At 46.5% G+C, this 17,098-nt stretch overlaps 1 protein-coding gene across 6 annotated transcripts in view; it reads right to left on the bottom strand.

Annotated features, from left to right (window-relative positions):
- Positions 1-4,179: 4,179 nt before the first annotated feature.
- Positions 4,180-17,098, bottom strand: part of IFT52 (intraflagellar transport 52) — a 37,911-nt gene continuing 24,992 nt past the window's right edge. For 5 of the 6 annotated variants that reach the window (NM_001038101.2, XM_059892560.1, XM_059892561.1 and 2 more), the window contains 4 exons: positions 9,397-9,484; positions 8,150-8,258; positions 6,149-6,294; positions 4,180-4,432 (listed from right to left, as the gene is read on the bottom strand). In NM_001038101.2, the coding sequence (NP_001033190.1) occupies positions 4,376-4,432; positions 6,149-6,294; positions 8,150-8,258; positions 9,397-9,484 (400 nt within the window). In that variant the 3' untranslated portion in view covers positions 4,180-4,375. Of the gene's footprint in view, positions 4,433-6,148; positions 6,295-8,149; positions 8,259-9,396; positions 9,485-17,098 lie in introns of those variants that run through there. The other variant, XM_059892562.1, reaches the window with a different exon arrangement.

The following is a 17,098-nucleotide window of genomic DNA, read 5'->3' as shown; positions in this document are numbered from 1 at the left end:
TCCCTTGGACTGCAAGGAGATCCAACCAGTCCATCCTAAAGGAGATCAGTCCTGGGTGTTCATTGGAAGGACTGATGTTGAAGCCGAAACTCCAATCCTTTGGCCACCTCATGCTAAGAGCTGACTCATTGAAAAAGACCCTGATGCTGGGAGGGATTGGGGGCAGGAGGAGAAGGGGACGATAGAAGATGAGATGGCTGGATGGCATCACCGACTCGATGGACATGAGTTTGGGTAAACTCCGGGAGTTGGTGATGGACAAGGAGGCTTGGTGTGCTGTGATTCATGGGGTCGCAAAGAGTCGGACGTAACTGAACTGAACTGCACTGATGGTAGTTTTATTCCTAGTTTTTAAATATATCTCCATACTGTTTTCCACAGTGGCTGTAACAGTTTGCATTCACACCAACAGTGCAAGGGCGTTCCCTTTTCTCCACATCCTTTCCAGCATTTGTAGATTTTTTTGATGGTGGCCTTTCTAATTGCTGTGAAGATGATACCTCATTATAGCTTTGATTTGCATTTTCTCTAATGATGAGCATGTTGAGCCTCTTTTCATGTGTTTAAGAGCTCATGTTTCAGTTTAAAAACACCCCTACTCATACTCATTCTCTTAACCAGTTGATTAAATTTAATTTCATTAATAGGGGACCTGACATCATACATAGCATCACCTGTGAAACAGTCTCACCAAAAAAGTTTCGTTCAAAGCTAGCCTCTGTGCCTAACTTTCAGCTTGCAGGAAATAAAGGAGATAAAGGGACAATAGACATCATGGTGAAACCATCAGATTTCTAGAATGTATGACACCTAGTTTAGTCTTTTCAAAAATCCAATGTGGGGGCAACCCTGGTGGTCCAGTGCTTAAGACTCTGCACTTACTGGTTGGGGAATTTCCGTATGCTGAGAGGCATGACAAAAAAAAAAAAGAAAAAACAATGTCACTTAAAAAAGGGAAAGAGGAACACGAAGAGGTAAGGAAAGATTTTAAGAGACTAGAGACAATGAAATCCAATATGTGAAATTTGACTGGATCCTAGCTTGAAAAGATATAAAACACATTTGAATAAGTATTAAATACTCAGTTCAGTCAGTTCAGTTCAGTCACTCAGTTGTGTCTGAATCCTTGTGACCCCATGGACTGCAGCATGCCAGGCCTCCCTGTCCATCACCAACTCCTGGAGTTTACTCAAACTCATGTCCATTGTGTCAGTGATGCCATCCAGCCATCTTATCCTCTGTCATCCCTTTTTCTCCTGCCTTCAATCTTTCCCAGCATCAGGGTCTTTCCAAATGAGTCAGTTGTTCATTTCAGGTGGCCAAAGTATTGGTTTCAGCTTCAGCATCAGTTCTTCCAATGAATATTCAGGACTGATTTCCTTTAGATGGACTGGTTGTATCTTCATCTGAGTAAGTATTACATACTAGATATGATAATGGTATACTGTAGTTACACAGTGATGTATATTAAGGAGTAAAGTGTTAGAAAGACTGAAACTTAATTTCAGATGTTCAGTAAGAAAAATTATACACATACATTTAGTATATATGGCAATATGTTCACTTTAGAAAAGTAGGTTCATTGTACTTCTCTTTGCACTTTTCTGTTCCAAATTTTTCGTAAGAAGTTGGGGGAAAGCATACATTATTGCCATAAGTCATCCATAGATTAAGGGGAAAAGCCAGCTCATGGCAAGACAGGCCGTGCCCCGTCCAAGGAAACTTCTTGAGTCAGGAGTGTGATGGGAGAAGCTCCAGGTTAGCAGGCAGGCAGGTAGTCACTGCTCCTCTGCCCCTTGGTCTACAAGGCCCCTGTGTCTCTGCTGGAAAGTGAACTTGGATATGATCCAAAAAGTTCCTTCTAAAACTGTAGATATGAGCATATAGGTACAAAGCAGTGGTTACCAGAGAGAAAGGGCCTGGGGGCAGCGGGGGAAACCCTGTAGGAAATACAGAAGAAGAAATGTACACACGAAACTTACAAACCAAGGTTACCTCAAAAATAAAATTGTCGTTATCTATTGCTGCATAATAAACCACTCCAAATCAGTGGCTTAAGCTGCTCTTTTATAACGTTTATAGATTGTGTGGGTCAGGAATTCAGAAAGGTCAGAGCAGGGACAGTTTGCTGCACAGCATCTGGGACTTCAGCAAGGACAACTAGAAGGCTCGGGTGACTTGAGGTCAAGGGCAGGAAGCATTTGGAGGCCTCTTCACTCACGAGTTTAGCAGGCGATGCTCATACGGGCTGGCTGTTGGCCAGAACATCTATTCGAGGCCTATCCACATAGCCATCCAGGTAACCGCATGCTTCTTGCATGGAGGCTTGTGGCTCTAAAGATGAGTGTCCCAAGAGAACCAGGCAGAAGCTGCATAGCCTTTTATGACCTAGCCTCAGAACTCACAGTGTCACTTCCATAGTGCCAGATTCAGAGGCATGGATCACAGACCTCACCTCTCAGTGGCAGGAGCACCAGACCCAGAGTGTAAGAGCACATGGGTTGGGAGGTAATTTTTGAGCACATTTTTGGAATTCCAAATATATTTCCACAATACTCTATGCTGTTCCCTAGCTGCTTGTCCCCAGCAGGCTCCCAGATTCTGCCCTTTCATCAAAGTGGTCTCCCCCGTCCCCAACACAGTGCTCTGGCTGGGTCACTCGAGGAGGCCCTGCACAAGGGCTTGAGTGTGTGAGAGAATGGAAGCCTACAAACACAGCTTTAACATGAATAAATAAGTCTTGAAATTCAGGATGTGACTTGAGTCTCATCCCAAGGTTTTAAATTAAAAATAAAGTTCATTCCTTGACAGTGTATTCTGGCTTCAATGATCAACTCCATGTGAAAAAACTAAGGTACTGGACATCTTTTCTAAGCCTCATTTAGGGACTTCTAGCTATTGACTCGGAGAAGGGAATGGCACCCCACTCCAGTACTCTTGCCTGCAAAATCCCATGGACGGAGGAGCCTGGTAGGCTGCAGTCCATGGGGTCACTAAGAGTCAGACATGACTGAGTGACTTCATTTTCACTTTTCACTTTGATGCATTGGAGAAGGAAATGGCAACCTACTCCAGTGTTCTTGCCTGGAGAATCCCAGGGACGGGGGAGCCTGGTAGCAGAGAGTCGGACATGACTGAAGTGACAGCAGCAGCAGCAGCTATTGACTGGTTATTTATCACTTCCATGAATTACCATTGTCTCAGCCGGTTCTTACACTCCAAACAAGCTCACCCTTTAGAATCCCCATCTTCCATTAGCTTCACCACTGTTCCAGGCAGTGACACTCAAAATGTTGCCAACCTGACCTTCAACACCTGGACCAAATCTATTTCAGAATGCCAGTTTTCTTACAACAGCATCTTAGGAATCTTTTTTTTTTTTTTTGGTTGTACCACAAAGGCCTGTGATCTTAGCTTACTGGATTAGGCCTAGGGATCTTAGCTTACTGACCAGGGATCAAAGCTGTGCCTCCTGCATTGGAAGTGCCGAGTCTTTTTAATCACTGGTCGGCCAGGGAAGTCCCTACAACAGCATCTTAAATCTCTGCCCTTGTTATTTCCTCCTGGAGTTATATGACGCCCCCTAAGGGGCTTCCTTGCACGCTTCCTACCTTTACAGAACTCACCAGCTAAGCTACTCCCACTGAACCACATCCCTTACATACATGGTTGTGGATCTGCAATCTTTGTCTTTCAGGCTTTCCCTAAAGCTGGTTCCTAGTGTACCCAGCACATTGTGCATTTCTGTATTGACTGTCATGCTCAAGCAAGTACAATCTCTCCCATTGTCCGTGGGACAGATGATCACCTTTTGTCCTACAGTCTAACCTAAAATGATAAAACTGAGTGGTTCAGGAGCTCAAAGGAAGGGGACAAACTGTGGGCTAAGACAACAGCCTCCAAATGGTTGAGCCTGTGGGCAGCTGGGAGGTGAAGGAGTGAGTCATCCATGTAAGGAAGATACCTACCAACTCTTTTACCTTCCACTAGTGCCCCCTGGGAGGCCTATTCATAGGTATAGTGGGGCACACAGACTGTGGGTTAAGTTTATTTTCTATCCTTTTGAACTAGAAAAGCTGTACAGTACTCATAGGTTTGAGAATTATTTATGCTTTTGATAAAAGAAAATCACATCTAGAACTGGAAAGGAAAGATTTCAATGAAAGACTGATGCATCAATTATCAAAGTACAGACTCAAACATTTAATTTAAAAAATGGAACATATCTTACATAAGAAATGTTGTCCCTCTCTGGGAACTACAGAAGATGCACAGATCTTCCCACAGGTCAGAGAGGAAGGACTGTATAGACAGTTTTCATAAAAAACAGGGATAATTCAAAAAGTTTACAAAAAATCGGGAGGCAGAAAATGCTTCAAGAGGCTTGGTCCTCAGAAGCTGTTCTGGAATGCCGTGTGTCAATGTCATGTTCCTGGAGGAGGGAACAAGACAGAATGTTAGTATTTCAGTTCAAAACCTAAAATGTGAACTCTTTGATGAGCGGTTCTGATTGGGACACGGGTAATCTCTGGCTTTAAGGCTACATCCAGGCCAGGGATCAAGCTTTCATGACCAGATAGGGCTCTGACCACAACCCACTACCCACCATGAGTGGGGAGCAAATACAGTTGAAGGTACTGATGGAAACACCACACCAGACTTCTTACCTTGGCCCTGGGGGCCTGACCCTGCCTTGCCACCAGCGTAAGTACTGCTGGGAATTTACTTGCCTCGCCCCTGCCCCACATGTCAGTGCTGAGCAGGTTTTCAACACCTTGCCTCTGAGGTGCCTTCCCGGCACTTATCTGAAGAGCACTGTAAATGCCCATATATTCCTGCCTTGCCCACTGCATGGAGCTCAGACAGCAAGGACTGCATTCACTGCCACAACCCTGACGTCTAGCGCCATGCTAGCACACCTGAGGCCTGCAGTATGAATACCAGCACTGCCAGTGCCCACCAGCAGTGGCTCAGATCCTAATCAGTCTTTCTATTCAGCATTAGAATCTGCGTGTGTGTGAAAAACAGACTCTCTTCTACTGTTTTATAGCCCTCTCCCCCCATCCCACTGCTGTATCATGAATGTCTTCCCAAGTGCTTGAACATCCTTCTAAACATTCTTAATCTTATGCATGCACCCTAGGTACTTAACTAGTTCCCTACTGATGGTTTTCTTCTATGAAAACAATGCTTCGCTGAGCGTTCTGACTGGTAAATCTACATATATTCAGAATTGTATTATTTTTTTATTTTTTGGCTGTGTGGTGTGGTACTTGGGATGTTAGTTCCCCGACCAGGGATTGAACCTGTGCCCCCTGCAGTGGAAGTGTGGAGTCTTAACCACTGAACTGCCAGCGAAGTCCCAGGATTGTATTATTAAGACAAATTCTGAGGATTAAAATTGCTGGGTCAGAGGTATCCATGTATTTCAAGGCTTCTGAATATCCTAAAAAATATGTCCATAAAAATGGAACCAGCTTATTCTCCAATCAGTAGTATATAAATGAATATCCATTTACCAGCAGTGGTTGGGCATTTAATTTTAGAAATCCTGTCCGGGGACAGATAAGATGAAGGCCTGGCATAATAAATGTTAAGTCCTTAGTCCAGGGCAAGATGGTTTCTGTCCTCACACCCTGCTGCTCTGTCCTTGGCTAAGTTCTCGTCTGCCACACAGGCATCACTGCTGTTCCTCAAACGAGCCAAGCAGAGTCCCGCCTTAGGGACTCTGCACAGGTCTTCTCTCTGCCCGGGACACTCATCTCCCAGCTATCTCCATGGCCAGCCCCTGGACACCTTCAAGTCCTGGCTCCCATGCCAGCTCTGCAGTGTGTGTGGCCCACCCTGACCACCCCTGAATCTTGCCACGTTCAGTACACTGACCCCTCTGAGCCTGCTCTGGTTTATACCACGTTTCATCTCCTGGCATCCCGTGTGGTTTAATACTTAAGATACTGTGTTGTCTGTCTACTGTCAGTCTCCTCCAGCTAGAATACACATCCCATAAGCGCAGGGACCGTCACCTGTGTGTCCACCTAGTAGACAGTGAAATACCGACAGAATGAATGAATGGTACAGACCATGGGAAGTCTAGTTTGTGGATGATATCCCCACTTGACCACTTGAGTGGGCCTTCTGGGCTCTGTACCTGGTTCAACTTCTTGAACTCCACCACTTGGAAGAAGATGTGCTCAAGGATATGTTTGGCATCTTGCCGGTCCTTTGGGAGTTTATTGGTGACTCCAAGGATGTCACCACACTTCCTGACATAGAATTCCAGGTCTTCTTCAGTACCTGAGCACAGTTGCAGTGGTTAGATTCATCCTTGATTCTGCCCTGCCCCAAGTACAGACTTATTGTGGTCTGGGTATCCCTGTAGGGTTCCTACATCTCTCAAGATCACTCACCTCTCCCTTGGGTAATGTGACCAAAGGACTCAAACAGTGATAGACTGTAGAGATCTCTGATGTGCTGTTTTTGTAAATTAGTAGGCCAGAAGTGTGACACTCCTAGACAGAATAAAGCTGCACTGGTTCTGGCTCACTATTCCCAGATCTGGCATTCCTACATTACAAAGAGGAGGAGCAGCCAGCAGGAAATGAAATTACCATCCTCTGAATGCCGCAGGGACCATTATGAGAAGGACATATGGGTATTTTAAAGAGCATTTATTATAGCAATGTTATAGAAAAGGAATGAAAGAAAAAATCACCCATAATTCTCTGAAACGATTTCTGGCTGTATATCAAGAATGGACAGTCATTACTGCCCTTGTTATACTAGACTGTAACTTCTTTTCTTTTTCCCCTCTGACTTGCATTTTTAAAGCTATGGTATAAATGATATCTCACTCTAACCCTCACCAATATTATCTAGGATAAATAATGCTATGTATGCCTGCATATCTACATGTGTAAAAAAAATCCCTCCATGTGTAAGGATCAGACTACAATAGTTCTCTAAGTTGTCTTTATCATTTAATGGTGTAACATCATCTTTCAACAGTTTGGTCCATACTGTTTTAACCAGTCTTCCTCCTGATAGGCTGTTAGACTGTTGTCAATTTTCTGAATGATACAGTTAATAGCTCTATAGCTGTACCTTTTTTTTCGCATTTCTACAAGAAATTCTGGAAGATAGACTGCTAGAATCAGAAATGCTGCGTCAAAGCATCTAATCCTTCACAGGTCTGTTATTCCTACAGGGTACTTACTGGGTCTTACTAATATCTGATTGCCCAGCACCTGCCACAATATCTGGACTGGAACAGAAATGCAATGTCTGACATTTAACTATGTTCATTTTTGCATACTCCTTTCTGGTCTCTGAGCATATATAGATGTTTGCATAGTTGAGATCCTACCACAAGTACAGTTTTATATTTTGCTTTCTTCATTTAGGAATCTCCAATTCACTCAGTGTCACCCCCCGGGCTTTGTAAAGCTCTTTTATAATGAGTATGTTTTATCCCACTGACTGAATATGGCACAGTTTACTACCATTCCCCTATGACTGAACACTAAGGCTATTCCCAACTGTATTTTATTTATTAAATAAATAATGTAGTAGTCTCATCTGTATACCTTCATTTGTCTCCCTAGGTTAGATTCCCAGGAGTGGGGTCACTGCCTCAAAATGGACGGTTACTTTTATGTCTCTGAGCACACGTGTGCAGGCCCACGTGCTGTGCTGGAGGCAGGGCACGTCAGGAGGAGCCCAGGGCTGAGAGTCGGGAGCACCACTCACCGAGCAGCTGTGTAGCCCGGGGCCTTTCCTCACGCATGGGTCAGGGTGGGCGCACTGGACTCTCCAGGACCCCTTCCAATCTGAAGCCTCTGTAATTGGCCCTAACCGAATCTTCTTATTCAAGTGCTCCTATGACCACTGGCCTAGATTTGCTATGCGGTAGCCAAGGTCAGGATTCATCCTGGGGTCACTCAACAGGTCAGAGATAAAGACGCGCAGGAATTAAAGCTGAGCTCTTACAGTCAACATCATTTACATGAAATAAACAAAACTGTCATTTTAAATACTCCCATTCCTATTTTCTTCTCCCTAAACAAACTGTAAACTTTCTCTCATGGCAAATCTCAGAAATTCACAATTTAGTAAAACTCAGAAAAGAAAAAAAAATGTTGACCAAACTCACACTTATTGGTAATCTGAGCAAGCCGGGCCTTCTCAGAGGAGAACGTCTCATCTAAGTCAAATAGCTCCAGCGGAGGAGGTGGTAATTCCCTGAAACTAGGAGGGAAAACCTAAAAGGCAATGAGGTCTTTTATGAAAGAGCGTATCCAGAGCCATAACTGACCGGAAGGAGACAGGAGGAAAACAAGAGGATGAGACGCCCAGCGCCTGTCGCCCCTCCGCCTGTGAGGCCATAGGAAGCACGATGGCGGCCCACTGGAAGCAACCCAGCAGAGCCAGCTCCAACCGCACCACCGAACTGACCAAGCTGGGGTCCCAGCGCCCATTAACTTGTTCAAAGACACAAAGCTTGGCGCTTCTCAGGCTTTTATTTGTGTTGACCTTTTGACTTTCTCATCTAACCGTGACAGAAATTGGGGGAACGGATGTAGATTAATATAGAAAGTGCTGAACTTACAGCCAGAAATCACAGGTGTGAACCAGTAGTGTGCTGCTAAATGCTGAGCTATCATTTAAAACAAGAGGCCTGATCTGTAGCACTTGTCATTTTCTGTTCTATAAACACCTCCACCATGGCCGATTTTCAAGCTACCAAGCTGTAGCCAGTTAACTGCCTTGTAACATTCCAGAAGGTAGGAGGATAAGACCAATTTTTAAAATATTCATTTATTTATTTAGCTGCACTGGGTGTTAGTTGTGGGATTTTATTTGCAGCCTGTGAGATCTAGTTCCCTGACCAGGGATCGGACCCGGGCCCCCTGCCTTGGGAGCGTGGCGTCTTAGCCACTAAACCACCAGGGACAAGTCCAGCATAAGACAGTTCCAAAGGCAGGTGGAGCGCATGTTGAGCTGGGGTGTTTATGACCTAGAGACACATGGTTGGCCCCTGGGCTATGAGAGCTGTGCTGTGAATCTCAGTGCCTGCTGCCTGGAAAGCTCAAAGCTTTCTAGCACAAAGCTCTTCCTCCTCTTCACCCAGGAATTCTCACATATGCCCTCTAACCCAACAGGATGGGAAATGTTTAATAGCCAGAGAGGCTATTAAGCAGAATCACGCCCTTGATTCCTCAGTTGAGGACCACATCAAATGGAAGTCCCTGCAGAATACTAACAGGCTTGGTCTCTGTGCATATTTAGAGCCAGAGACACGTGACTCCACGAGGAGGCCTGTTCCACATGAGGCCAGCTAGCAAGGGAAGGGCAGACGTCGAGGCTCTGCAGCCAGATGCTCCACCCACACCTACTCACTGCTGGCTGAAGGGCTGGCAGCGGCGTCTCAAACTGAGGCTGGATGAGCTGGAGGGGTTCATGTTTCACGTTGAGCTGTTCATAAGCCCTGTGTAGAGAAGAAGATAAAAACGTGGGAATCAGGATGAGACACCAAGGCAAAGCACGTCTAATTGATCACACGATGCTCTTCTCCACAGAATCAGGCAGCGTAGCATCTTGGCAAAAAAAATTAAAATCACACAAAATGTGCTGTTACATGCAATGGAATGAGCCTTTCAGACATCTCTATTGTAGTAAGTGCAACTTTATTGAGCATTGAGAGGGAAAGTTCTGTCAACTTTCCTATCTGTCAACTTTCCTATCAGGCTTCTCCTGAACAGGCTTCTAATTTTTACCCATCGGACACTGTGAATTCTACAACTCATTGTGTTTCCTTATTTGTTTTCATCATTAAGAGACAGGAATCAAACGGGAAGTCTCAACAGAGCCGCAGGATATGCACTTCTGCGCGTTCGTTCACTCCATTTACTGAACACCTACTATGTGCCAGACAGTTTTATCCGCCAGGAGTCCAGCAGCAGGGGAAAAAAAAGAGACCAAGGCACACCCTCATGGGACTGACACTGTAGCAGAAGAGAGACACCCAATAAACAAAAGCCATGATGCTGGGGATTAATAAGCATTAGGAAGAAAAGCAGATCAGGAGAGAGACAGGGCAGGGGTGGGAGTGCCGCTGGTCCCAGCCGCCCCGAGTGAAGGCAGGGCCAGGGCGTGCGGCCACCCTCAGCGCCGTCCCGGGCAGAGGTCAGTAAGGAGAATGGGGAAGGGGGCGAGACATTTTCAGAGAACGGCAGGGCAGCCAGCGAGGCTGCAGTGCAAGGAGAGCAGTAGGAAGGGGTTTATGGAGTCGCATGCTGACCTTTCCCCAGAGATCATTTTTTTTTACTGCACTTCCCCTTTCCCTCCGTTCTCTCGAACATTCAGTTGACCTTTTGCATCATGTACAGGCTGCCAACTGGCTGACCTCCTCTGGAAACGAGGCAAATTAAAATAAACCAACTGAAACTGTATGCTTGTGTGTAGCCTTTCAAAATTCATCTAAACAAGCAAACACCAACAAGTGTGGATGAAGGTCATGCCTGTTTCTCCGCACGGGTGCTTGCAGAAAGCACACCGATCTGTGACTGCAGAAAGGAGAGTGGCTGAGCTTACTGCTGTCACCTCCTCTACTAGTCCCAGGTGTTCGGGGAGCCTCTTTCCTAGCAGTGAGCAGAAGACCCCATGGAGAGAAGAGAAATAAGGATTCTCGAGCAGGCACTGATTTCACTGAATCCTCAAAACAATCCTGGGCAGTGGGTATAATCTCATAGGAAGAGGAAACAGGTACAGAGAAGAAGTAGCTTCCCAAGGTAACAAGATTAAAAAGCCTCGGAGGCAAGATTAGAACTCAGATCCCTGCTAATCAGAAGCCCCATGACTCAGTCTACCCAGAAGGCAAAATGAAAGGCAGTTCTAAGATAAAAGTCCTACTATCCACACACAAAGAACCCTGCTACCAGTCCTCACTTTGGTCATCCTAGCCATGACATTCTGTTTTCTGTCCCCAGACAGAGCTGACGACTGAAGCCCCGTATTACTAATAAAACAAGTTCCACTAAGTCTTCCCTTTCACCACCTGCCCCAATCTTCCTCCTACAATGAGCCAACATGTACCGGTCGGAGGGCAGGGGCGGGGGGCGGCGTGTGGCGGGTGTGATTAGTGGAGAAGCTCATCTTAAAACCAAGCAAAACCTAATTCAGAAAACTGATCAGGACTTCCCTGGTGGTCCAGTGTCTGAGACTCCAAGCTCCTCATGCAGAGGGCCCATGTTGCATCCTGGTGACTGAACTAGATCCCACAGGCCTGCAACTAAAGATCTTGTGTGCCACAACTAAGACCAAAGGAATCCATTTGTATCCATTCTAATGAGGTGGGTGAAACTAGAGCCTATTATATAGAGTGAAGTAAGTCAGAAAGAGAAATATAAATATCCATATACTGACGCACATATAAATATCCATATACTGACGCATATATATGGAATCTAAAGAGATAGCTGATGAATTTATTTTCAGGGAAGCAATGGAGAAACAGACAAGAGAACAGACCTATGGACGTGGTACGAGAGGAGGGAGAAGGGGAAATGTATGGACAGAGTAACACAGACATTTATATTACCATATGTAAAATAGATAGCCAATGGGAGTTTGCTGTATGACTCAGGGAACTCAAACAGGGGCTCTGTGACAGGCTGAAGGCTGGGATGGGGAGGGAGGTAGGAGGGAGGGGACATGGGTGTGCCTACAGCTGATTCTTGTTGATGTATGACAGAAAACCACAAAATTCTGTAAGGCAATCATCCTTCAATTAAAAATTTTTTTAAAGGAATAATCTTAAAAAAACAAAGACCAGAAGGACAAATGAAGTCACCTCAGAGCAATACCAACAGTTGATATAAATATTTAACAATTAATAGAACTGTTACTCAAAAAGAGTAAAAAACTGTTCTTTTTGAATAATGCAACTTTTGAGCTGCATTCAAAAGTTGTTACGTGCAAATGAAAATACGTATGTGCTCCACAGAGAAACCATAAACCAGGAACGCCTGCCCTCTGCTGTGGTGGGAAGACAAACAATGAAAAGAGCCGTCCAGGCCTCTGAAACATCCACCGCCGGGCCCTGCAGACACTAAATGCGCAGACGGTTCCAGTGAACCCCTCACTCAACACTCAAGAGTGGCTATGACGGCCCAGTCCTCCCCGATGAGGAGAAAAGCAGGTCAAAACTGCAGAGGCCGCTTGGACTGGAAGCAGCTAGTGAGGCAGGGTGACAAACTTTTCTTCAAAGAGAAGCCCTGAGTGAGAGAGCAAACACTGGAGCTCAAAACCAAGCAAGTAAAGAGCCAGATGTGCAGCCAGAATGTCTGACTGGCTGTCAGCTGCAGGTGGCGAGGGATGCCAGAGAGGCCTGGGCAGCTCTGGGAACGTTGCTGCTGGGTTTTGTTGTTGCTCTTTGTTTTAGTTTTGGTCACACCGCATGGCATGTGAGATCTTAGTTCCCTGACCAGGGACTGAACCCATGCCCTCTGCAGTCGAAGAGCAGTCTTAACCACTGGATGACTATTTTGCTTTTTGAGAAACAATCTAATCTATGCTAACAAATCCCCAGATAATTTCTTCCTGGGTTCAGCGTTAAGATTGGCTGGATTCAATTTCAGGCCCCACCTTAGGCAAACCTCTTAACTTCTCTGTGCCTCAGTGTCCTCACAGTGTACAACAAGGAGAATGAACTACATTCTGATTTTACGTGATAAAGCAACGTACATAGAAAACTTAACATGATACTTGTTAGAAGTCAAGGCTAAATGCAGTTCAAACGGCAACTAAGGATAAGCTTCCTTGCCTGGGCACACCCTGCCTTTCCTCATAGTGACCTCCCTGCAGAAGGCTCTCTTCCAGCACCCCCAACCCTCTCCTGAAGTCCTCTCACCCCGTAAAATGCAGCATCCAGAAGACGGCCAAGCAGACTCAGGTCACCAAGAAATGTTTTTGGAAATCATCAACAGCTGGCTCAAAGGGCCCCTCTTTCTTAAAGCCTTCCTGGCGACCCCAGTCAGAATGGAATTCTCTTCCTCATTATGCCACGGCCTCTAGTTTTATGTTTCACACTTTGATAACCTTGTGGGAGAAGGCAATGGCAACTGTTAGGTAGGTAGACTAGGGAAAAGGAGTCCAAAATGGCGGTGGCTAAAAGACAAGGAAGGTCAAAGGAAGGTCCGAGGACCAGAGTGAAAACTTCAGGCAGAACAAACAGCACTCCTGGCTAAGCCCAATTTGCATAGGGCAAGCCCAGGTGGAGGAAAAAATATATAAAAGGAGGAGCCAAAGCGCTTTCTCTCGGACTCTCTCCCCCGTGTGCATGTGCGAGCTCTCTCTTTCTCTTTCTCTCTCTCTCTTTCTCCCTCCCCACGCACTCCTCCACTCTCTTCAAGTCTTGGATTCTCCTGCTATCTTATAAATAAAAATGGAGCTGTAACACTGATTTGCCTAAGAGCTGTAGCATGGTTTGTCCAAGACCCAAGAGCTGTGACGTGCAGAGGGCTTTAATGTCCGTAGCTCCAAATCTTTGTTGTGAGGAGACAAAGAACCGAGGAACATACGCTCACGTGACATCTATGGTGCCATGACTCGGATATAACCTGGCTGAAACAACCTCTGCGCAGAAGAGGCCAAGCACAGCAGGAGCCCAACTCAGGGAAGCTCCCGCGCTAGAAGCGGAAGGCGAGGAAACCCAGTGCAGGGGAAGGCCCATCGTGCTGGAAACCGGGACAGTGAAAAATGAACTCAGCAGAAAGCTCACGCAGCCCAGTCTCAGATTCCAGAAGACCTCCGGTTAAGGAAAGAGGTCCTTGCTCCTATGGCTGGAGGGACCTTTACAATCTCTCGTTTCTTGTTTCCTCAAACCTCCCACAAACAGGCAGGCGGCAGGGGCACAACTGAGGGACTCTGGAGAGGCTGCTCCTCAGCATGTCCCAAGGGCACTATCTGCTGAGCCCCAGTAGCTGTTACACAAGCCGGTGGGGGTTCTGTCCTTTCTCTTCTCTGTGCCAAAGATCAGACCAATGAAACTGAGCACCGGTCAGATATTTAGCAAATCTTCCAGTGGGCTATGAAGGGGATTCCTTGGCATGTTTTTCCCACTGCTTTTTCCTCCTGTCCTTCAGCTCTCTCCCGGGACTCAAGCCTGGCCAAAACTAACGAAACTCAGGCTCTTGATGTCTCATTGCAAAAATTCATTGTAGATTTGTTAGGATCCAGAGAGAAGCCACCCTTCAGGGTGTGAACCATTGCCGAGGGCCATATTAGGCCTGGCTAGGTTTTGTGAGGGGATGGAATTCATATGCTAATGAGTGAGAGGATCATCCCAGCCATTGGGGAACCACCTACTCCTCCCTCTTCTGACCTTGTGCCTTGGAGCTGTCCTGCCACCTCTGGGTGTGTCTGTTGGCTTATAGATTGGGGTTTACTTGAATTTGACTTGTCATCTTGGACCCAATTGATTTTAATTGGTTTACATTATTCCCTTGTGCTAATGTCATTCTTTCAAAGTTTGTGCTCTGCCCCTTCCCTCCTGTTTCATGCTCTTTTCCTGAGCCCCATCCAGACCCACAAGGTTGCCTCTACAATCTTCTGGAGAGACAACCAGAAAATAGCTGGCCTTGGGAAGGAAATACTCTATAATATCCAACCCCTAATCCTACCCAATACTGGTCACACTGGAGATCTTGGGGACGCCCAAACTCCAGTCCAGGGGGTCCCAGGAGGTCATCACACCTTGACCTGCCTAGGGATCGGTCTTCGAAAGGTTGTCACGCCTCAACCTGTTCGGGGATCCTTTAGTCCCAGGGGTCCCAGGAGGTCGTCATGCCTCGACCTGCCCAGGGACCCAATCCTCGGGAGGCCGTCACGCCTTGACCTGCCCAGGGATTCGATCTCTAGGAGGCTGTCACACCTCAGTCTGCCTGGGGATCTGCACCCTGACCCGGGGACGCCTGGCTCTCAGGTTATAACAGTTCTGGGTAGGATAAGCTTTAGAAAGACTTCACCCCTAAGGAAGTCCACCCATGGAAACATAAAGAAGCCTATTACTTGTCGGACTTTGCCCAGTCTCAGCAATAACTCAGGAGCCCAGTGAGAACCCTACTGCCTTTCTGGAGAGGCTAAAAGAGGCACTCCAAAAGTTTACCAACCTGGACTTAGACTCTTATGAGGGACGGGTGATTTTAAAGGACAAATTCCTGTCCCAATGTGCATTAGATATCAGAATTAAGTTACAGCAGCTACAACAGCAGGACCCTGCTGCCTCTTAGATGAGATGGTCCAGACAGCCACCAATACCTTTTATAACAGAGAACAGGAGGAGGAGGCCAAGGCCCAGGAGAAGGAGAGAAACAAACAGACAAGGCATGCCTAGATGCTGGCCGCCCTCCAGAGAAGCCCTATGGCAAACCCCGAGTCCTTGAAGGACAAGGCACAAGACAGATGCCTGATCTGTAGACAGGCGGGGCATTAGGCCAAAGAGTGTCCAAACCGTGACAAGTCTAGAACGGCTTGCCACAAATGCCATCAACTGGGACATTGGGCGGCACTCTGCCCTCGGGACCCAAGAGCCTCAAGGTCAAGCGCCAAGCCTACCCTCACGATGTTTCAAGAGGACTGAAGCAGCCTGCTCCCGCCAGCCCACCTGTCACAGATAACCATCACGGGGCTGGAGCCAAGGGTGCAACTGGATGTGGCAGGTAGGTCCGAGAATTTATTGGTTGACACAGGGGCTACCTACTCTGTCTTGATCTCCTACTCCGGAGTCTTCTCCTCCCAAACCTGTACCATTTTGGGTGCTACAGGAAAAGCAACTACTAAAAGATTCACCCGAGCACTTCTTTGTTGCTGGGATGGACAAATATTTTCCCACCAGTTTTTGGTGGTCCCTGAGTGTCCTACCCCCTTATTGGGAAGAGATATACTCACTAAACTGGGGACCACCCTTGTGATGGGAAGTTTTTCAGCCCCTAGAGCTCTACAGCTCCTGGCTACTACTGAAGAACCCATTACACCTTCAATAGAGAGGGACCAAAAACTATGGGAAGACAAAATTAACCCCCAAGTGTGGGATCAGGGGATTCCTGGACGAGCCCACCAAGCTGAACCATCATTGTCCTCCGAGATCCCACTTGGTTTCCTGACTGGAAACAATATCCTCTCAAAAGAGAGGCTCGGGAGGGACTACAGCCTTTAATAAATAAATTCCTTGCTTGTAGGCTACCTACCAGTTCACCATGTAACAGCCCAATCCTCTCAGTAAAGAAAAAAGATGGGACCTGGTGAATGGTTCAAGATCTCCAGATTATAAATGAAGCTGTAGTCCCCCTCCATCCCACAGTACCCAATCCCTATGTAATCTTGGGAGAAATCCCACCCAGTGCCAAGTGGTTTACTGTCTTGGGTCTCAAAGATGCATTTTTTTGCATACCACTGGCTAAAGAATCCCAATACCTTTTTGCTTTTGAGTGGGAGGCCCCAGGAGAAAAACACCAACAGATGACTTGGACAGTATTACCTCAGGGGTTCAGAGATAGCCCCCACCTGTTTGGACAGGCCCTTAGCCAGGATCTCCTAGATCTGGACCTGGGACCTAATGGGAAAATATTACAATATGTAGATGACCTACTAATCTGCTCACAAGATGAGAAAAGCGCCCAACAACATGCAATTCAGGTTCTAAACTTCTTGGCAAAAAGGGGATATAAAGTCTCCCGTACTAAGGCACAGATGGTCGAGACAAAGGTCACTTACCTGGGAATTCAGATTACACACGGGTCCAGGAGGCTGTCCTCTGATCGGGTACAAGGAATCCTCCAGTTGCCCTCCCCCACGACTCGAAAACAATTGCGAGCTTTCCTGGGGCTAACTGGTTATTGTGGAATCTGGATACCCAACTATGGTCTAATTGAAAGCTTATATGAAAGTTTATATGAAAGCTTAAAGGGACGAGATGATTCAATCCCACTGATGTGGGGAACTCCTCAAAAGGAGGCAGAGGCTACACTAAAACAGGCCTTAACTCAGGCACCTGCCTTGAGGTTGCCAGACCCAGAAAAAGCATTCCAACTTTATGTCCATG

Source organism: Bos taurus, chromosome 13, assembly GCF_002263795.3.
Source record: "Bos taurus isolate L1 Dominette 01449 registration number 42190680 breed Hereford chromosome 13, ARS-UCD2.0, whole genome shotgun sequence".
Classification (NCBI taxonomy): Eukaryota; Metazoa; Chordata; class Mammalia; order Artiodactyla; family Bovidae; genus Bos; species Bos taurus.
This window is presented reverse-complemented; position numbering and strand designations above follow the sequence as displayed.